This window comes from Eubalaena glacialis, chromosome 9 (genome assembly GCF_028564815.1).
Source record: "Eubalaena glacialis isolate mEubGla1 chromosome 9, mEubGla1.1.hap2.+ XY, whole genome shotgun sequence".
NCBI classification, from domain to species: domain Eukaryota; kingdom Metazoa; phylum Chordata; class Mammalia; order Artiodactyla; family Balaenidae; genus Eubalaena; species Eubalaena glacialis.
In genome coordinates this window covers 4418975-4440481 of record NC_083724.1, presented here as the reverse complement: position 1 = coordinate 4440481, position 21507 = coordinate 4418975, and the positions used below count along the sequence as shown (strand labels likewise).

The 21507-nt window shown below is 53.0% G+C and overlaps 2 protein-coding genes across 5 annotated transcripts; both read right to left on the bottom strand.

Moving 5' to 3' along the window:
* Positions 1 to 12301: 12301 nt before the first annotated feature.
* Positions 12302 to 17102, bottom strand: LOC133097666 (ral guanine nucleotide dissociation stimulator-like). Of its 4 annotated transcripts, XM_061199689.1 has the most exons (5): positions 15895 to 17102; positions 14896 to 15093; positions 14232 to 14330; positions 13233 to 13426; positions 12302 to 13049 (listed from the first exon to the last, which is right to left on the bottom strand). In XM_061199689.1, exons 2-5 carry the CDS (start codon positions 15084 to 15086, stop codon positions 13024 to 13026), a joined length of 510 nt encoding a protein of 169 aa, XP_061055672.1. In that variant the 5' UTR covers positions 15087 to 15093; positions 15895 to 17102; the 3' UTR covers positions 12302 to 13023. The 4 variants fall into 4 exon arrangements, with proteins under 4 accessions (XP_061055672.1, XP_061055669.1, XP_061055670.1 ...); XM_061199686.1 differs by lacking the exon at positions 15895 to 17102 and having other exon boundaries at positions 14896 to 15767; XM_061199687.1 differs by lacking the exon at positions 15895 to 17102 and having other exon boundaries at positions 14232 to 14327; positions 14896 to 15767.
* Positions 17103 to 17199: 97 nt separating this feature from the next.
* On the bottom strand, positions 17200 to 20783 carry MRPS2 (mitochondrial ribosomal protein S2). Its single transcript, XM_061199685.1, has 4 exons — positions 20711 to 20783; positions 20497 to 20622; positions 19873 to 20002; positions 17200 to 18321 (listed from the first exon to the last, which is right to left on the bottom strand). Exons 1-4 carry the CDS (start codon positions 20748 to 20750, stop codon positions 17712 to 17714), a joined length of 906 nt encoding a protein of 301 aa, XP_061055668.1. The 5' UTR covers positions 20751 to 20783; the 3' UTR covers positions 17200 to 17711.
* Between the last annotated feature and the right edge of the window lie 724 nt (positions 20784 to 21507).

Here is a 21507-nt window from a genome sequence, read left to right as displayed (position 1 = left end):
TCTTTCTTGCATATGCCACGATTGCCTCTTCTCTTTGCAGACCGTAGAGTGAAAATATTTAGCATCAGAGGAGAGGATTGTGCACGAAATAGCATGTATTAAGTTGTGTGCTAAAAGGTAACAATGAATGGGCAAAAGACTTGACTTCCCCAAGACATGTATTAAAGGAATGATAACATATTCTGTGCAGACCTTCCTGTTGTGGAAGTCCGCATTCAGAAAATCCTGTTTTTAGTTTATTTTTCTGAGGCCTTATATGTCCGCCTCTCTGTTCCAGGAGTCTGCATGCTGACCGTGTTGTTGGCCAGCCTCATGAGTGTAAGCTCTCTGACCACATTCTGGATTGTTGCAGGTAAGAGGGCTCTGGGGGTCTTCTGTGTGTCTTTAGCCAGGACAGTGTCAGCCAGGCTCTTCTCAGAACACCAGGCAGCGCTGGCAGAGCCCAGAAGGCAACACCAGGCTTGCATACCACCGGGCACTGAGTCTAAGGCCTCAGATAACAGTGATTGTAAAGGGGAAGCAGGAAGGACAGAGGCGAGTCAGGGCCCTCCACCAGGATACACCCGTGTACACACACACACACACGACTTATACACATGTGCGTGTAGACACACACGCACGTGTGTATATGTTGTGTGTATATATAGAGAGAATTGATTTTAACATGCGGGCTCATGTGAGCAAGTGGGCTGGCAAGTCCAAAGTCTACAGGACTGGACACTCCGGCGGGCTTCTAGATGCTGTGTCTTCTTTTTTTTTTTTTCCCCTGTAGAGTATTTAATTTAATTTATTTATTTGTTTGTTTGTTTATTTTTAACATCTTTATTGGAGTATAATTGCTTTACAATGGTGTGTTAGTTTCTGCTGTATAACAAAGTGAATCAGCTATACATATACATATATCCCCATGTCTCCTCCCTCTTGCGTCTCCCTCCCACCCTCCCTATCCCACCCCTCTAGGTGGTCGGTCACAAAGCACCGAGCTGATCTCCCTGTGCTATGTGGCTGCTTCCCACTAGCTATCTGTTTTACATTTGGTAGTGTATATATGTCGATGCTACTCTCACTTCGCCCCAGCTTCGCCCTCCCACTCAGTGTCATCAAGTCCATTCTCTGTGTCTACCTCTTTATTCCTGTCTTGCAACTAAGTTCATCAGTACCAATTTTTTTTTTCAGATTCCATATATATGCATTACCATACGGTATTTGTTTTTCTCTTTCTGACTTACTTCACTCTGTATGACAGTCTCTAGGTCCATCCACCTCACTACAAATAGTTCAATTTTGTTTCTTTTTATGGCTGAGTAATATTCCATTGTATATATGTGCCACATCTTCTTTATCCATTCATCTCTCGATGGACACTTAGGTTGCTTCCATGTCCTGGCTATTGTAAATAGAGCTGCAATGAACATTGTGGTACATGACCCTTTTTGAATTATGGTTTTCTCAGGGTATATGCCCAGTAGTGGGATTGCTGGGTCATATGGTAGTTCTATTTTTATTTTTTGAAGGACCCTCCATACTATTCTCCATAGTGGCTGTATCAATTTACATTCCCACCAACAGTGCAAGAGGGTTCCCTTTTCTCCACACCTTCTCCAGCATTTATTGTTTGTAGATTTTTTGATGATGGCCATTCTGACCAGTGTGAGGTGATACCTCATTGTAGTTTTGATTTGCATTTCTCTAATAATTAGTGACGTTGAGCATCCTTTCATGTGTTTGTTGGCAATCTGTATATCTTCTTTGGAGAAATGTCTATTTAGATCTTCTGCCCATTTTTGGATTGGGTTGTTTGTTTTTTTGATATTGAGCTGCATGAGCTGCCTGTATATTTTGGAGATTAATCCTTTGTCTGTTGCTTCATTTGCAAATATTTTCTCCCATTCTGAGGGTTTTCTTTTCGTCTTGTTTATGGTTTCCTTTGCTGTGCAAAAGCTTTGAAGTTTCATTAGGTCCCATTTGTTTATTTCTGTTTTTATTTCCATAACTATAGGAGGTGGGTCAAAAAGGATCTTGTTGTGATGTATGTCATAGAGTGTTCTGCCTATGTCTTCCTCTAAGAGTTTTATAGTGTCTGGCCTTACATTTAGGTCTTTAATCCATTTTGAGTCTATTTTTTTGTATGGTGTTAGGGAGTGTTCTAATTTCATTCTTTTACATGTAGCTGTCCAGTTTTCCCAGTACCATTTATTGAAGGGCTGTCTTTTCTCTATTGTATATTCTTGCCTCCTTTATCAAAGATAAGGTGACCATATGTGTGTGGGTTTATCTCTGGGCTTTCTATCCTGTTCCATTGATCTATATTTCTGTTTTTGTGCCAGTACCATACTGTCTTGATTACTATTGCTTTGTAGTATAGTCTGAAGTCCGGGACCCTGATTCCTCCAGCTCCGTTTTTCTTTCTCAAGATTGCTTTGGCTCTTCAGGGTCTTTTGTGTTTCCATACAAATTGTGAAATTTTTTGTTCTAGTTCTGTGGACAATGCCATTGGTAGTTTGATAGGGATTGCATTGAATTTGTAGGTTGCTTTGGGTAGTATAGTCATTTTCACAATGTTGATTCTTCCGATCCAAGAACATGGTATATCTCTCCATCTGTTTGTATCATCTTTAATTTCTTTCATCAGTATCTTATAGTTTTCTGCACACAGGTCTTTTTGTCTCCTTAGGTAGGTTTATTCCTAGGTATTTTATTCTTTTTGTTGCAATGGTAAATGGGAGTGTGTCCTTAATTTCTCTTTCAGATTTTTCATCATTAGTGTATAGGAATGCAAGAGATTTCTGTGCATTAATTTTATATCCTGCTACTTTACCAAATTCATTAATTAGCTCTAGTAGTTTTCTGGTAGCATCTTTGGGATTCTCTATGTATAGTAGCATGTCATCTGCAAACAGTGACAGTTTTACTTCTTCTTTTCCGATTTGGATTCCTTTTTTTTCTTTTTCTTCTCTGATTGCTGCGGCTAAAACTTCCAAAACTATGTTGAATAATAGTGGTGAGAGTGGGCAAACTTGTCTTGTTCCTGTCTTAGTTCCTGATCCTGAAATGGTTTCAGTTTTTCCCCATTGAGAACAATGTTGATTGTGGTTTTGTCATATATGGCCTTTATTATATTGAGGTAAGATCCCTCTATGCCTACTTTCTGGAGAGTTTTTATCATAAATGGGTGTTGAATTTTGTCGAAAGCTTTTTCTGCATCTATTGAGATGATCATATGGTTTTTCTCCTTCAATTTGTTAATATGGTTTATCACATTGCTTGATTTGTGTGTATTGAAGAATCCTTGCATTCCTGGGATAAGCCCCACTTGATCATGGTATATGACCCTTTTAATGTGCTGTTGGATTCTGTTTGCTAGTATTTTGTTGAGGATTTTTGCATTTATGTTCATCAGTGATATTGGTCTGTAGTTTTCCTTTTTTGTGACATCTTTGTCTGGTTTTGGTATCAGGATGATGATGGCCTCGTAGAAAGAGTTTGAGAGTGTTCCTGTCTCTGCTATATTTGGAAGAGTTTGAGAAGGATAGGTGTTAGCTCTTCTCTAAATGTTTGATAGAATTCGCCTGTGAATCCATCTGGTCCTGGACTTTTGTTTGTTGGAAGATTATTATTATTTTTTAAAATTTTATTTATTTATTTATTTATTTATGGCTGTGTTGGGTCTTCGTTTCTGTGCGAGGGCTTTCTCCAGTTGCGGCAAGCGGGGGCCACTCTTCATTGCGGTGCGCGGGCCTCTCACTATCTTGGCCTCTCTTGTTGTGGAGCACAGGCTCCAGATGCGCAGGCTCAGTAATTGTGGCTCATGGGTCTAGTTGCTCCGCGGCATGTGGGATCTTCCCAGACCAGGGCTCGAACCCGTGTCCCCTGCATTGGCAGGCAGATTCTCAACCACTGCGCCACCAGGGAAGCCCCCTGTTGGAAGATTTTTAATCACAGTTTCAATTTCAGTGCTTGTGATTGGTCTGTTTATATTTTCTATTTCTTTCTGGTTCAGTCTCGGGAGGTTGTGCTTTTCTAAGAATTTGTCCATTTCTTCCAGGTTGTCCATTTTATTGACATATAGTTGCTTCTAGTAATCGCTCATGATCCTTTGTATTTCTGCAGTGTCAGTTGTTACTTCTTTTCCATTTCCATTTCTATTGATTTGAGTCTTCTCCCTTTTTTTCATGATGAATCTGGCTAGTGGTTTATTAATTTTGTTTATCTTCTCAAAGAACCAGCTTTTAGTTTTATTGATCTTAGCTATTTTTCCTTCATTTCTTTTTCATTTATTTCTGATCTGATCTTTATGATTTCTTTCCTTCTGCTAACTTTGGGGGTTTTTTGGTTCTTCTTTCTCTAACTGCTTTAGGTGTAAGGTTAGGTTGTTTATTTGAGATGTTTCTTGTTTCTTGAGGTAGGATTGTATTGCTATAAACTTCCCTCCTAGAACTGCTTTTGCTGCATCCCATAGGTTTTAGGTCGTCGTGTTTTCATTGTCATTTGTTTCTAGGTATTTTTTGATTTCCTCTTTGATTTCTTCAGTGATCTCTTGGTTATTTAGTAGTGTATTGTTTAGCCTCCATGTGTTTGTATTTTTTACAGATTTTTTCCTGTAATTGATATCTAGTCTCATAGCGTTGTGGTCGGAAAAGATACTTGATACGATTTCAATTTTCTTAAATTTACCAAGGCTTGATTTGTGACCCAATATATGATCTATCCTGGAGAATGTTCCATGAGCACTTGAGAAGAAAGTGCATTTTGTTGTTTTTGGATGGAATGTCCTATAAATATCAATTAAGTCCATCTTGTTTAATGTATCATTTAAAGCTTGTGTTTCCTTATTTATTTTCATTTTGGATGATCTGTCCATTGGTGAAAGTGGGGTGTTAAAGTCCCCTACTATGATTGTGTTACTGTTGATTTCCCCTTTTATGGCTGTTAACATTTGCCTTAAGTATTGAGGTGCTCCTATGTTGGGTGCATAAATATTTACAATTGTTGTATCTTCTTCTTGGATTGATCCCTTGATCATTATGTAGTGTCCTTCTTGGTCTCTTGTAATAGTGTTTATTTAAAGTCTATTTTGTCTGATATGAGAATTGCTACTGTAGCTTTCTTTTGATTTCCATTTGCATGGAACATCTTTTTCCATCACCTCACTTTCAGTCTGTATGTGTCCCTAGGTCTGAAGTGGGTCTCTTGTAGACAGCATATATGTGGGTCTTGTTTTTGTATCCATTCAGCCAGTCTATGTCTTTTGGTTGGAGCATTTAATCCATTTACACTTAAGGTAGTTATTGATATGTATGTTCCTATTACCATTTTCTTAATTGTTTTGGGTTTGTTATTGTAGGTCTTTTCCTTCTCCTGTGTTTCCTGCCTAGAGAAGTTCCTTTAGGATTTGTTGTAAAGCTCGTTTGGTGGTGCTGAATTCTCTTAGCTTTTGCTTGTCTGTAAAGGTTTTAATTTCTCCATCAAATCTGAATGAGATCCTTGCTGGGTAGAGTAATCTTGGTTGTAGGTTTTCCTCTTTCATCACTTTAAATATGTCCTGCCACTCCCTTCTGGCTTGCAGAGTTTCTGCTGAAAGATCAGCTGTTAACCTTATGGGGATTCCCTTGTATGTTTTTTGTTGCTTTTCCCTTGCTGCTTTTAATATTTTTTCTTTGTATATAATTTTTGATAGTTTGATTAATATATGTCTTGACATGTTTCTCTTTGAATTTATCCTGTATGGGACTCTCTGTGCTTGCTGGACTTGATTGACTATTTCCTTTTCCATATTTGGGAAGTTTTCAACTATAATCTCTTCAAATATTTTCTCAGTCGCTTTCTTTTTCTCTTCTTCTTCTGGGACCCCTATAATTCGAATGTTGGTGAGTTTAATGTTGTCCCAGAGGTCTCTGAGACTATCCTCAATTCTTTTCATTCTTTTTCCTTTATTCTGCTCTGCAGTAGTTATTTCCACTATTTTATCTTCCAGGTCACTTATCCATTCTTCTGCCTCAGTTCTGCTATTAATTCCTTCTAGAGAATTTTTAATTTCATTTATTGTGTTGTTCATCATTGTTTGTTTGCTCTTTAGTTCTTCTAGGTCCTTGTTAAACATTTCTTGTATTTTCTCCATTCTATTTCCAAGATTTTGGATCATCTTTACTATCATTACTCTGAATTCTTTTTCAGGTAGACTGCCTATTTCCTCTTCATTTCTTTGGTCTGTTGGGTTTTTACCTTGCTCCTTCATTTGCTGTGTATTTGTCTGTCTTCTCATTTTGCTTAACTTACTGTGTTTGGGGTCTCCTTTTTGCAGGCTGCAGGTTCGTAGTTCCTGTTGTTTTTGGTGTCTGCCCCCAGTGGGTAAGGTTGGTTCAGTGGGTTGTGTATGCTTCCTGGTAGAGGGGACTGGTACCTGTGTTCTGGTGGATGAGTCTGGATCTTGTCTTTCTGGTGGGCAGGACTGCGTCCAGTGGTGTGTTTTGGGGTGTCTGTGAACTTATTATGATTTTAGGCAGCCTCTCTGCTAATGGGTGGGGTTGTGTTCCTGTCTTGCTAGTTGTTTGGCATAGGGTGTCCAGCGCTGTAGCTTGCTGGTTGTTGAGTGGAGCTGGGTCTTAGCGTTGAGAGGGAGATCTCTGGGAGAGTTTTTGCCGTTTGATATTACGTGGAGCTGGGAGGTCTCTGGTGGACCAATGTCCTGAACTCAGCTCTCCTACCTCAGAGGCTCAGGCCTGACACCTGGCTGAAGCAACAAGACTCTGTCAGCCACCTGGCTCAGAAGAAAAGGGAGAAAAAAGAAGAAAGAAAGAAGGAAAAATAAATAAAATAAAGTTATTAAAACAAAAAATTTAAAAATTATTAAAGATAAAAAATAAAAAGTAATAAAAAAAAGAGAGAGCAGCCAAACCAAAAAACAAATCCACCAATGATAACAAGCACTAAAAACTATACTAAACAAACAAACAAACAAACAAAAAATGGACAGACAGAACCCTAGGGCAAATGGTAAAAGCAAAGCTATACAGACAAAATCACACAAAGTAGCATACACATACACACTCACAAAAGGAGAAAAAGGAAAAAAAAATATATATTTAAAAAAAAGGAAGAGAGCAACCAAATCAATAAACAAATCTACCAATGATAATAAGCTCTAAATACTAAACTAGGATAAACATAAAACCAGAAACAAATCAGATGCAGAAAGCAAACCTCAAGTCTACATTTGCCCCCAAAGTCCACCGCCTCAATTTTGGGATGATTGATTGTCTACTCAGGTATTTCACAGATACAGGGTACATCAATTTGACTGTGGAGATTTAATCCGCTGCTCCTGAGGCTGCATGGAGAAATTTCCCTTTCTCTTCTTTGTTCGCTCAGCTCCCGGGGTTCAGCTTTGGATATGGCCCCGCCTCTGTTTAGGTCGCCTGAGGGCATCTTTTCTTCGCTCAGACAGGACGAGGTTAAAGTAGCAGCTGATTCGGGGGCTCTGGCTCACTCAGGCTGGGGGGAGGGAGGGGTACGGATGCCGGGCGAGCCTGCAGCGGCAGAGGCCGGCGTGACGTTGCAGCAGCCTGAGGCGCGCCGTGCGTTCTCCTGGGGAAGTTGTCCCTGGATCACGGGAGCCTGGCCTTGCGGGCTGCACTGGCTCCTGGGAGGGGTGGTGTGGAGAGTGACCTGTGCTTGCACACAGGCTTCTTGGTGGCTGCAGTAGCAGCCTTAGCGTTTCATGCCCGTCTCTGGGGTCCGCGCTGATAGCCGCAGCTCGTGCCCGTCTCTGGATCTCGTTTAGGAGGTGCTCTGAATCCCCTCTCCTTGCGCACCCTGAAACAGTGGTCTCTTGCCTCTTCGGCAGGTCCAGACTTTTCCCCGGACTCCCTCCCGGCTAACTGTGGCGCACTAGCCCCCTTCAGGCTGTGTTCACGCAGCCAACCCCAGTCCTCTCCCTGGGATCCGACCGAAGCCCGAGGCTCAGCTCCCAGCCCCTGCCCACCCTGGTGGGTGAGCAGACAAGCCTCTCGGGCTGGTGAGTGCTGGTCGGCACCGATCCTCTGTGCGGGAATCTCTCCTCTTTGCCCTCCGCACCCCTGTTGCTGTGCTCTCCTCTGTGGCTCCGAAGCGTCCCCCCTCCGCCACCCCCATCTCCGCCAGTGAAGGGGCTTCCCAGTGTGTGGAAACCTTTCCTCCTTCACAGCTCCCTCCCACTGGGGCAGGTCCCATCCCTATTCTTTTGTCTCTGTTTTTTCTTTTTTCTTTTGCCCTACCCAGGTATGTGGGGAGTTTCTTGCCTTTTGGGAAGTCTGAGGTCTTCTGCCAGCGTTCAGTAGGTGTTCTGTAGAAGCTGTTCCACATGTAGATGTAGTTTTGATGTATTTGTGGGGAGGAAGGTGATCTCTGCGTCTTACTCTTCCGCCATCTTGAAGCTATCCTTAGATGCTGTGTCTTGCGGCAGACTTTCTTTTTCAGGAAACCTCGGTTTTTTGATGGCTTGTAAGGCCTTCACCTGATGAGGCCCACCCTTTAAGTAATCTCCTTTACTTAAAGGCAAGTCAGCCACACCTATAAGTACCTTCACAACATGTGTGGACTAAATCACCAGTTTGATCGAATGACTGCACACTATGGCCTGGGCAGGTTGACATGTGAGACCAACTGTCACGGCCCACCTTCTTTTGACTTGGTACCCACAGCTCTGCTGTAGCCATGTTGAGTCTCTAAGTGAAGACAGTAAGAGAGTCGTTCTCCCTCCTAGTGAGACACGTGGACACTCTCCCCAGGGCATGCAGAGTGCTGGGGTGATGCTTACTTTTCTCCTTGACAACCTGTAACTTAAACCCTGTGATGTGAGGGTAACAGTTATTGGTGCATCTTATGGTCTATGTTATGCTATATGGTAAGAAGATAAAGGAAGGGAAGAAAAGAAATGTATTTGATGCGTGCACAAGTGTGTGCGCGCACAGTCTACAGTCGTGAGGTTGGTGAACTTTTTGTCCTCTTGCAGCACCAGTGCCAGCTCGACTACCAGCTCCCAAGCTGGCACCACTGTCAGTGCCAGATCTTGTACCAGTGCTAGTGCCAGATCTGGCATTAAAGGCATTTCTGGTACAAGCCCGACAGCTAGAGGTAGCACCAGCTCCAGAGCTAGAGCCAACTCCAGCACCAGCTCTTGCTGCATTCCGGAGCTGGAGCTGGCTCCAGGGCCACCTCCAGATTTAGAGCCAGTGCCAGGTGCAGAATGAGAGCCAGCTCTGTCACTAGATCTAGAGTCAAGTCCAGTGAGAGAACTAGTTCCAACATCAGCTCATGGAAAAGCCCTCAAACTCCAGTGAGCTCCACAACTGGCTCTAGCACCAGCTCCAGGGCTGGAACCAGCTTTGGCACCAGCTGTCTCACCAACTGCAGGGATGGAAGCAGCTCTATCATCAACCTATTTGCCAGCTCCAGCACCAGCTCTAGAGTTTGGATCAGACCCAACACAAATTCCAGAGTAACAGATAACAACAGGAACTGAACTCGAGTCTGCTCCAGCACCACCTCTGGCAACACAGCTAGAGCTACAGGCAGCTCTAGAGGTAGAGCTGTCTCTAGAGCTAGTGTCAACACCAGAACTAGCTCGAGCATTAGCTCCTGAACTAGAGAGAGCTCCACTGCCAGTTCCAGGTCTAGAGCCAACTCCAAGCACCAGCTCAAGAGCGCAAGTGATATCTGGAGCCAGCTCCAGCCAAAGCTCCAGACTCAGTGTCAGTTCCAGCACCAGCTTCAGCCCTGATCCATTGCTAGAGCCAGTTCTATTACCACTAATAGTTCTGGCTCTCCAGAACTAGAGCCAGAGCTGGCTCCATAGCCAGAGTCAGCTCCAGCACCAGAGTTCGAGCCAGCTTCATGGCTACAGTCAACTCAGGCTCCAACACTGGCATCAACTCCTGAGATAGAGCCAGCTCCAGCTTCAGCTCCAGTGCTGGTCCTGGCCAGGGCTGGTGTTATCCCACGAGCTGGAACTAGCTTGAACATCAGCTGTCATGTCAGCTCTATCTCTGGAAGATAGAGACAGCTCTATCACTGACTCCTGTGCCAGCCCCAGTGATAGTTCTCATGCCCACTTTAGAGTGAGAACCAGCTCAAAGCCAATTTAGAGCCAGTGCTAGGTGCCAAGGAAGAGGTCGCTCCAGCGCCAGCTCTACCATCAGCTCCAGAGTTACAGCCATTCCTGGGACCAGCTCCAGAGCGAGAGTCAGCACCAAGTGCAGAGCTAGAGCCTGCTCCAGCCACAGTTCAAGGACCAACTCCAGAGCCAGAGCCCCCATGAGAGCCAGCTCCTGCAGCAGCTCCAGAGCAAGAGCTGGCTTGGGTACCAGTAGCAGACTTAGAGCCAATGCCAACTCGGGAGAAAGAGCCAGCTCCAGCAACAGCTCTAGCACCAACACCAGAGCTAGATCGTGCTCTGGCACCAGCATGATGCCATTTCAGAGATAGAGGCAGCTCTGTCACCAACTCCTAGGCCAGATTCTGTGCCTGCTCTAGTGCCAGAATCTGCCCTGACACCAATTCCAGAGGTGGAACCAGTGCCAGAGCTACAACCAGCTCCACCACCAGTTTTAGCACCAGCTACAGAGCTAGAGCCGGGACTGGCTGTACAGCTAGAGACACAAGAAGCAGATCCAGCACCAGACCGGAGCTGGAGTCAGCCGCACAGTCAGCGAGAGCTCCAGCACCAGGGACAGCTCCCGCGCCCTATCCACCGCGAAATCCACAGCTGCTTCTGGCACCTGCTGTAACATTAGCTCCGGAGGTACAGCCGGCTCCAGGACCAGATCCACAGCTCAAGCCAAACCAGTACCCACCCAGGAGTCAGCTTCAGTGGCCGCTCCAGAGCCAGAGCCAGAGCCAGAGCCAACGACCGCAATAGCTGTACCACCAGCTCTGGTGCCAGTGTGAGAGACAGCTCAAGAGCGCTGTCCAACTGCAGAACCAGGTCTAGACCGTCTCTGGAGGTAGATCCGGCTCCAGCGCCTTCCCCAGAGCTAGAGCCAAGTCCAGCATCAGCTCTTGCATAAGCTCCAGTGCCAGTTCTAGGAGCAGAGCCACCTTTGAACTAGAGCCAGCTCTATACCAGCTTCAGCACCAGCTCTAGAACTGGGCGGGGCTGGGTGTGGGGCTGAGGGGCGGGACAGTCCTTTCTGGGTAGGTCACTCCCAGGTCCCTTCATCACCTCCACTCCCAGCTCCTCCTCCTCCCTCCCTGAGGTCTCGGCCTTTGGGGCCTCTGAGGCCCCGCTTTCCCAAGCAAGGCTCAAAGTGGGCAGAGACTGCTATGTTGGAAACTGTGGCCAATACCTTAAAAACTGTATATGTTTTGACCCAGAAAATCCACCTCATGGATTCTGCCCTAAATAGAGATTTATGGACGCAGATGTTCCCTTCAGCATGATTCTGAGAGTGAAAAATGGCAAATGGCCCATGTCCCATAGCAGGGGCTCTTCGGAAATTGATTTGGGGCCCCAGAAAATGCGGAGGAGGAAGACGATGGACTGATCAGCATCCCCCCAGGGGAACCAGGTTCCAGAAGGGCACACGTGCCCGGAATCCTCCCCACCCGACACCCACAACTGCACACGCACACATGTGCACGTGGGCACACACACCATGCGAGAATTCCTGTGGGTAAACTCCTGGGATTAGCTCTGCAGGTAAAGGGTTGCACCTGTGGAGCTTTGGGGTCCTGCGCGCTGTTCTCCCAGAGAGGAGTGTCCTTCCACGCTTCCCTCTAGAGGATCTGCTGGGCCTCTGCTTCCTCACACTGTCCCCAGGGCTGGTCGCCACCAGACTAGAAACCTGTCAGTGTGGTGTTGACAACGCTGTCTCTACAGTGTTTACATCTGCATGTCCTCATCGGGAGGTCAAGCATCTCTGACCTGTACCGACCACATGTGTGGCCTCTTGTTGGAACCGCACGTGTTTGTTCTTTGTCCCTTTTAAAAATATTGACTTTCAAGATTTGGGGGACCACAGGGGTGTCAAACCTTTCTCTGGCCCTGGGATGTGAGGAATGCTGTTCCAGTTTGTGGTCTGTCTTCCCAGCTTTCTATGTGTTTCTTGTTTCTGTTTGGCCATGGGAGGAGCCAGGCGTTTCCCTTCTGTCTTCTGGCTCTGGGGCTGTACTCAGAACAGGGGTCTCTACCCTGAGATCACACACATATTTACAAAAGAGACTTCAAGTTGTACCTCTCATCTTTAATCCATCTGGCATTTCCCTTTCATATAACAAAAATGCTATTTCAAGTGAAAAAAGAAAACAAAAATTAACTACTCCCCTCTTAAAATATGTGGCCTACACAGAAAGCCACCTTGTATAATTCCATTTATAGGAAACATCTAGAACAGGTAAAGACACAGAGACAGAAAGCAGATTACAGGTTGTCAGGGGCTGGGGGAGAGAGGGATGGGGAGTGAACGCTTTGGCTCAGGGTTTCCTTCTGGGGAGTGAAAGTCGGCCCGAGACCCTGGGGAAGGTTGCACAGAACTGTGAATATACTCGATGCTCCTGAAATGCACAATTTAAAATTTAAAAAATTAAACTTGGTTCTGTGAAGACGTAAAAGACACCATAAATAATGTGAAATGAAAAGATAAAATTAAAAACCAAATCAGAAACAGTAACAGGGGAGGGGAAGGAGAGTGCGGGGGTGGGGGGGAGCGGGTAGAAGTGGGTCAGGAGCTGACGCTGAGCATGGTGCCAGAGCTGGTTCTCCCCGCAGGGGTAGTGGGTCCTGAGCCGGCTCTGGGTCTCCTCCGGAGCAGGTGCAGCCATGGGCCCCGGATGCAGAGGTGCTGACGCAACTGATGGTGACGCTGGCTCCTGCTCTGGTGCCGCCGCTCGAGGCGTCCCTCCAGCCACTGATGGAAACGCCTCCAGCTCTGGATCTGGCTTTAGTTCTGTTGCTGCTTCTGCAGCTGGATCTAGGTCTTCAGATTGTACACGGGCTGGTGCTGGAGCCAGTTCTAGATCCTGAGATGGCAGTGACCGTGCAGGAGGAGATCAACGTGCCTGCCTTCCAAACGTGCCTTTCCAAAGAAAGGAAACAACCCGCTGCCTTTTACAGAAGTTCCACTCCAGGAATCTGCGACAGGATGTCCTCCCCGACAGCGGTCCCCACGTGGGCGGTCTGAGGCAGCCTCGGGGGCTCCTCCGTGTCCAGCACCGACCCCTCCCCTCACGCTCACACACACCCACCCCGATCTCCTCACCCTCCGGCTCTGCCTTGGTGAGCTCTGTGTGCTCCAGCTGGGCCAGGAGAAGGTGGGCCCGGCGCTCCAGGTCGGAGCCGGGCATGTTGAGCTGCACGTAGGCCACCAGCTGCTTGAGGCAGGGGAAGTCCGGGGGCTGACAGAAGTCCTCAGAGTACTGGTCCAGCCAGGTGCCCAGGATGGAGGAGACGGCACTGGGGGCAGGCGGGCGGGCAGCAGAGTCAGGGGCCTGGCCTCTCCTTCCACGCGGCCCTCCCCTGGCTCCCCCATGGGGGCTGGGCTTCTGGGCCCGCCCCTGCCCCACCTGCACTGGGCTGCCAGGCAGGGGCAGGCCTGGTCGGCAGTCTTGGCAGGAAGGGGCCCTCCATCCCTGGTGACCACCTCTCCCTTCCTCGGGGGAGCCTGACTCTCTCCTGTCTGCCCCCAGCCCCCCGGGCCCTCCCCACTGGAAAGGAAACTGCAGGAGGGCAGGGAGGGCCGCGCCCGCTCTGTTCATTGCGCTGGGCTGGCCGCACACAGTAGGCGCTGCGTAAACAGGGGAGGGAGGAGGGGACAAGCAGAGCGTGCCCCCTGCCCGGCCTTCACGGGCCTCGCGCACCGGCGGCTGCCTTAGTCTCCGCGCCGGAGTGCGGGGCTCGTCCTCCCAGGGACGCTCTTCTTGGTGGTGGGGACGTAGCCGGCCCCCTGACCCTGACTGAGCTCCCGTGAGCCCCAGCTGAGCACTCACACTGGGCTGCGAGGCTTAAGTGTCAGCAGCTTGGCCCCCCACACCTCCTGTCCTGGGCCCCGGATCTGAGCGGGGATGGATGCTCTCAGGGGCCGGCTCTCAGCCCCCAGCCTCCCCTCTGCTCCCTGGGGACATGGGACCCCAGCCACAGCTCTGACTCCTTTCCTCCTGCAGGAGGAGCCCCCAGACCTCAGCCCTCTAGCGGGAATCACAGGATGTGTGGCAGCCAGGGTTCTGCCCAGCCCCTCCCATCGGACGCAAAGTCTACTCACTTTTTCAGTTGGTCCTGAGGTCCGCCGTCCTCGCTGGAATAAGGGAGGATGCACCCGTATCTAGAGGAGGCCGTGAGGGCGTCACATCTACCGTACCTGCTATGATGTCTAGTGTTACTGGCTGACCCCCCGACTAGGATGGAAGCCCAGGAGGGCAGGGATTTTTGTCTGCACCGTTCACTGAATTAAGCCAAATGCCTAGAAAAGTGCCTGCACACAGTAGGTGCTTCGTATGTATTGCTGAATGAATGAGCCCAACCAGCACCTTACAGATACCTGAGTCGGCCTGGGCCCTCAGCCAGCCCCCAGCCAGCCCTGCTCTGGCTGCTCCCAGGAAGGACCCCTGAGATAGAATCTGGAACCTCCTTTACAAATGGGAAAACTGTTCTGCCCAGGGGCTGGAAGCAGAGAGCTTCTCCACGGGGCAGAGGAAAACCTTAATTAAAACCACCCCATCCCTCAGCAGCCCTTTCCACAGGGCCAGCGCCGGCCGCACTGTCCACGCTTATCCGACAGTCCTGACAGCCCTGGGAGGTCGGGCCTCTGGGCAGCCCGGCCTTCACGTGAGCAAACTGAGGCTCAGAGAGGTAAAGCGACATTCCCAAGACACACAGCCAGTGGGTGGGCGGGGAGCCGCTGTGCCGGGGAGGGGCGGGGCGCTCACCTTTGGAACAGCAGGTCCAGGACCCGCTGGGTGGTGGTGAAGGCTCGGTAGGTGCACAGGAAGATGGTGACATAGGAGAGGTCGCTGCCCTGGAAGGCGGGCACCAGATGCTCCACCAGCTTCTCCAGCGTGCCTGCCTTCACGGTCCGCACCTTGCAGGTCTCATACAGGTTCAGGACCAACTCATTCATACACGGGCTAATTTTCAGACAAAGGAGGGACAGTTCAAAAAACAGTGTGAGAATACTCAGGCTCGTATGTTGAGATGCAACAGTATGTAAAGAATTGGCTTTGCACGTGGCCAGGGCCAGGCCTGGAGAGCACTGGTGGTGAAGGGAGGGGCCCAGCTCCTTGGGTTGGGACTGGCCACTGGAGGCAAAGTCCTGGGCTGGACCCTGGGGAGTGGCCCCAGGTGGCGTCTGGCCCCAGCCATCTGCAGGCCTGATTCTAGAGACCCCTCCACACCCACACTCACCACGAGCCTGTTCTGGCCCGAGTGGGTGGCGTGGTGCACCTGCCCTCACCCACCCTGGCCCCAAATCCCCCCCTGAACCTGGCTCTTCCAGGCCCCTGGGACACCAACCACTCAGGGCACAACTCTGCCAGACCCCAGGAAAGGTCAGGTCTAATGGGCAAGTCGTCACCGCGGCAGCAGGAGGGGAGAGCTCAGGCCCTTGCTCTCCAGGCCTTCGGGGCTTCTGGCCTCTCTTGGTGTTTATCTCCAGGTTGGCAAACTTGGAGGTCCCCTCCTGCAGGGAGGCTGCATCTGTATCTAGAGGAGGCCGTGAGGCTGTCACATCTACTGTGCCTGCTGTGATGTCTATCGGGGCTGGCTGACCCCCGACTAGGGTGGAAGCCCGTGCTCTGCCTCCCCCCTCCTTTTACCTGAGCCCCTCTGGAAGTGCGCCCCCGGGCCGGCCCTGGCCGCTCTTGCTGGAGCTGCCCCGATCTGGGCTCCGGGCCCCGTCAGCCCATGCCTCCCTCCAGGTCCTCGCGTACCTGAAACCACCCAGCTCATCTGTGTCCGATCGTCCGCCGAGTCACCTGCTCAGTGTGGCCACCCCTGTCCGCCCTGCTCCCAGCGTCCCCAGGACCGGCAGCACAGCCAGTGACCGATACACACTCTCATTGTCCCTGCTGGTCTTCACCGGCCTGTGTCTGGTGCAGGTTCCAGGGGGATCCTCAGGGGACAGAGGATGGCCAGGGCCAGGCAGGCCACCATGGGGAATGCGGTGGGGTAGGGGCGCTCCGGGGAGCCCGCCCTCCAGGGCTGCTCCCCTCCACCCAGCCCGAGTCAAGGGCGAGAAAACAGGGCCCCCTTGTGTGTCCCTCGTCGCCCTGCCCAGTGCTGCCCTCCCCAGACGGCCTGCTTTTGAAGGGCGGTGTGGACCCTCCGCCTTGAGGAGGCCCAGTTCACGTTCCAGGGCTCCCGTCCACGGCCAGTGAGCCTTCTCACACTGCGCTGATCTCGAGGGTCTTGGCTGCCCACTCCGGCCTCCCTGGAGCGCCGAGCAACAGGCCCGGCCAGCTCTCTCCAGAGGAGTTCGGGAAATCTCACCCGCACACACCGAGGGAGGTATCTTGTGGGGGTGAAGTCTTGGGGGGACCCCTCAATTTACCTGTGAATTTGCATGCCCATACTTCATGTTCACACATTAAAGCAATGCCTGTCAGTTGGTGGTTTCAAACTGGTGTTCAGCTCCTTGCACCTTCCAAACTGTGAACCCTTCCAGAAAACATCAGCGACCTCCACCTTGCATGCCCCCCCGAAAGATGCTGAGCGGGCCCTGCGACCAGTCTTCCTGCCCCCGTGTGCCACTGTAGGGCGTGGAGTGGCACGCATCCATCCACATGAGGCCATCCTGTCCTGACCCCACCAGACCCTGCTGCCTGGACCCTCGGCAGCAGACAGGGTCCTGGGGTGGTCAGGTACACTGGGAGCCACGGGGTGGGGTCCTGGAAAGCGGGGACCCACACCTCATCCCAGCAACACAAGTGTTGCCAAGGAAGGTCCCACAAATGAGGGGGCATCAAAAAGTTCCTGTGAACAGGGTCCCATCTTACCCGACCACCTGGGGAGGATGCCTGTTCAGGGCACGGGCAGGACACGAGGGCCTCGAGCCTCAACACCGAAGACGGTGTCGAGGGGCAGCTGGTGCTGTCCCATCCAAACCCACGTGCACATGCCTGCCTGTCTCCCTGAAGCTCAAGGACCCAGGGGGCAGGAAAGTGTCTCGTGTGCTCCAGGGGCCCCGTGGGTGCCGATGAAAACCAACCACACAGACCACACTGCAGAACCAATGGTCCAGGTCCCCGTTCTGCCCAAATCTAAGTTTTATTCCTGTTGAAATCATGCTGTCTGCTTTGCCCAGCCTGTCCTAACCCGGATGGGATCTTCTTAGTGGCTCACCCTGCAACCTCACGTTATAAAATAGCCCCTGAAACCAGGCAGCAGGGAAGCAGCCCAACCTAGGGGTATTTTGGTTGAGAAAAGTCAACCTGGTGAGAACCTTCCTAACATACAAGGGACTCATCTCGAGGTAGAAGCAAGGACTTCAAACTCCAGGGACGGGATGTTTTCCAACGGGTCCTTTTCAGGCAGGCCACTTGCCCAGTGAGCCTGCTGGGCCCTCGGGTCTGAAGTGGAGCCCCGGGCGGGCAGCTGCTGAGAAGCGCTCCTAGCGGCAGGGACCAAAAGCCTGGAACAACTGGGAAGGTGCTAAGGACCATGCCGGGGGTGGGGGTGGGTATGGGGGTTGGTTCCCGGCTTTGGAACAGACTCGGCTGCTGCTTCACTCGGGAGAAGAGCAGGCAGGTCAAGGGGAATGACCCAAGTCCAGCTCGGCCTGCACTCCCGGGGAAGGAGGGTCAGCTGGACCGCGGCCCTTGGCGCCCTCCTGGCCCTGCAGTCGGTACAGGGCCTCGACCTGCTTGCGCTTCTCTTTGGCCCGGCTGATGGAGGTCCGGAAGAGCCTGCAGAAGAGCTGCACGGCCTCGGGCGAGTCGTCGTTGCCCGGGACGGGGTACGTGATGAGCGACGGGTTGCAGTTGGTGTCCACGATGCCCACGGTGGGGATGTTCATCTTGGCCGCGTCCCTCACGGCTATGTGCGGCTCAAAGACGTTGTTGAGTGTGTGCAGAAAGATGATGAGGTCTGGCAGGCGGACCATGGGGCCCAGGAGGAGGGGCGCGTTGGTCAGCAGGCCGCCCTTGAAGTAGCGGGTATGGGCGTATTCCCCGCAGTCCCGGGCCGTGTTCTCGATCAGGTGTGAGAACTGCCGCTTGCGGCTCACAAACAGGATGATGCCCCCGCGATAGGCCACGTGGGCCGTGAAATTCAAGGCCAGCTGCAAGTGCGTCGCCGTCTGTTCCAGGTCAATGATGTCCTGGTCCAAGCGGCTCCCGAAGATGTACGGCTCCATGAACCTGCCGGACACCCACCAAGGCCAGTGTGAACCAGCCCCACGTGGCCACCTCCACCCGCCCTTTCTCACGCGCCCCCCCCAGCCCCGGGCCCCTGCACGGGGGGCACGGCAAGCCCAGGGCTGGTACAGTCTGCAGCCCTCACCATGACGACGGCAGCGGGGATGCTGTCCCAGGAGTGACAGCCGCGGGCAGTGGGAGGGGGAGGGGGAGGGGGAGGGTGGGCGAGCAGGGCAGGCTGGGCTGCAGGCCACTCCACGTCTCGGGCAAGTGGCTTAACCCTCTGAACCTCCACCTCGCCGCGCGGGGTGCCTAACAGACTGGACCCACACGGATGTCTGGACACGCAAACGTAACGTCCGGACAGTGTCCCATCAGGGGCTGCTCGTCTGGCTCCCACCCTTGTCATTACCATCATCTTTGAGGCTTTACAACTGAGGCCCCCCCGGCCCCCGGGGCGGGTTGGGGGACCAGAAAGGCAGTGGGGTGCCCCGGGCTGCAAGTGTGGCGGGCTGGAGCAGGAGCCAGCCAGGCCTCGGAGGGAAACGCTGAGGGCACAGACCCGCTGGCCCGGGCCGAGGGACAGGGGTGCGAGACCGCCCTCTTGCACCCCCCCCCCGCCCCGTTCACTCTTCTGCTCACTCCCGCCTGGATTCTGTCTCTTCCTCTCCAAAGAGCCTTCCCAAGGCCCCACGTGCCCTCACCTCGGGTGACTTCCCGCAGCACCTACAGTGACGCACCCTCCTCCCATGCCCCGGCCCCTCCCCCTCTTCTCAGACACTCAGACGCTGGTTGCCCAGGGCTCCCGCCTGGGACTTCCTCTCTCCTCCCTCCTCCACTCCACATGTTCTCAAAAGGTCCTGATGCGGCGGCCCCCGGCCCAGACTGCTTCTCCCTAGTGCCTGCGTGACATCCCCACTGGGGTGACCGAAGGGTCACCCTCACCGGACCCAAGTTCCTGATGTGAAGGATGTCGACACCCAAGTTTCTGATGTGAAGGACGTCGACACCTGCTCTGCGCTCTGCTCAACCGGACCTCCGGCTCTGCCCCCATCACCCCACATCCAACCACTGCTCCGGCTCTGCCGGCGCCGCTGGGCCCCTCACCTTCCCCCTGAACACCTACAACCGCCTCCCTCCCTGGCCTCCTAACTGCGCCTCCAATCCACGCCCAACCCAGCCGTCAAAATCGCCATGTGAAAAGACTGGGCCAGTCACCACTCCTGTGCGTGCCCTCGGAGACCCCCCTCGAGATGCCGACGGCCTTGCCAGCACCGCCCTCCAGGCTGGCCTGTCTGTCTGGGAACCAGCAGCAGCGGGCCTGACCCCACCGAGGACCAGGAGCCCCACAGCAAGGTCCACGGGGTCTGGGTGTCGGGGGGAGCAAACGGGGCCTCAGAATAAACATCTGCCTCTCCTTGGGGCTCAATGATCCCATCTGGAAGAAAAGGGAGCTAAACCCTCTTAAAACAAACTGAAAGAGCGGCCCTGGACCCCAAGGCAAGGGTCCCGAGCCCCCCGGGCACCCCTACACTCGCCAGGGGCGTCACCTACCTGTGCCGACAGCCAGCTTTGTGTCCCAGGTGCACCCGGGCATCGAACAGACTTCTTACAGAAAACAATTCCTTGACATTGAAGAAGTCGAAGTGCTTGAGGGGCTCGCTCAGGATCCTCTCATTGAGATCTGGGGCGGGGAGGGGGAGAGGATGCAGGGTCTGGACCCCGGCTCCCAAGCCTGGGGGCTGCGGGAGGGCAGATGCTGAGGGTCCCCAGGGGCCTTTTCTGGAGGCTCGGGGCGGAGGCCGGGATCTGACCCCGGCTTCGCTCCTGGGTAAACGTGGCCGAGTCTTCACTCGGAGAGGAGGGGAGCCGGGTGGTGTCTGAGGTCCCCGCGGTCCCGCCAGCCGCCCGCGGGAGCTCCCCGGCCGCGGTTCGCGGGGGTCGGGGGTGGGGGGTGGGGGGTGGGGGGTCGGGGCGGGCCTCGGCCCTACTCGGCGGTGGGGCTGCTCGGAGGGCTGCAAGCTCGTGCGGCCCAGCACGTGGGCTGCCAGGGGCGGAAGGCCGCCCTTCGCCCTCCCCGGTCCCGCATCCTCCAGGGGTCCCATGGAGACCTAGGGCGCCCAGGACTCCCAGCAGCTGGGCAATTTCAAACCCCCAGGACCGCAGGGCCAGCGTTACCGCTGCTGCGCTCGGGCTCCCGGGCCGCGGAGGCCGCGGCGCTCCCCAGCGTCCTGCCGCTCGGCCCCGCCGGGCCCGGGGTCGCCGTCTGGACGAGGTGCAGCTGGAGCGGCCGGCGCCGGACACCTGCGGCGACAGCAAACTCGTGGCGCGCGCCCGCCGCCCGCCTCCCTCCTTCCCTCCCTCCCGCCGCCCGGCCCTCCCGCCGCCTCACCCGCGCCGAGCAGCCGAGGTAGGACCGAGCCGGGCACCATGGCGTGGACTCCGGGAGGAGAACGGACGGACGGACGCGGAAGACGGGCAGGCGCGGCCCCACGAGTGGCTCCTCCTTCCGGCTGCGGCCCGCGCCTTCGCCGCAGCGCCACCTGCAGGCCCGGGGGTGCCACTGAGCGCCCGCCGCCTCTCTCGGGCACCCCAGCTCTGGACGCGTCCCCGCCCCTTGGCCCCAGCCTGCCCCACCGGGTCGGAGCACGCAGTCCTTGGGGCGGGCGGGGACTTGCGCACCAGGTCTGCCCGGGCACCGTGGACCCGCAAGGAGCGTGGGGCGGGCCGGGGCCGGGGTCCTGTCGAGCTCGGGGTCTGGATCCTCCTCCCCTTCGCCCCCTCCCTGCACAGTGCCCGGAGGCCGAGGAGGTTCCCAGCCGTCCCGCGGGAACTCGCCGGGAGATGGGGACCGTCTTCACCTGCGGCCAGTCCAGCACAACCTCCCGCTGTCCAAAAGTGTTTTAATTTTTAAACATTTGGCTTAGAAAGATTCCATACAGTTAGGCAAATCTGGAGTTTTAATTTTAGATGCAGCGTACTGGGGGGCCTGAAGTCGGGGGTGGGGGTCAAGGAGTAGCCCAGGCCCACGCGGTGAGCGTCAGATCGTTACAGCGGAGCGGCCTTAGAGAACCTGAACTCCGCAATTTGCTGATGAAGCCCCAGGCCCGGGGTTTCATCTGCCGAGAAATCTGCCCCCCAACGCATTTGGGAAAATGTTGGCGCCGAAGGCTACTGATCATAGGGTAC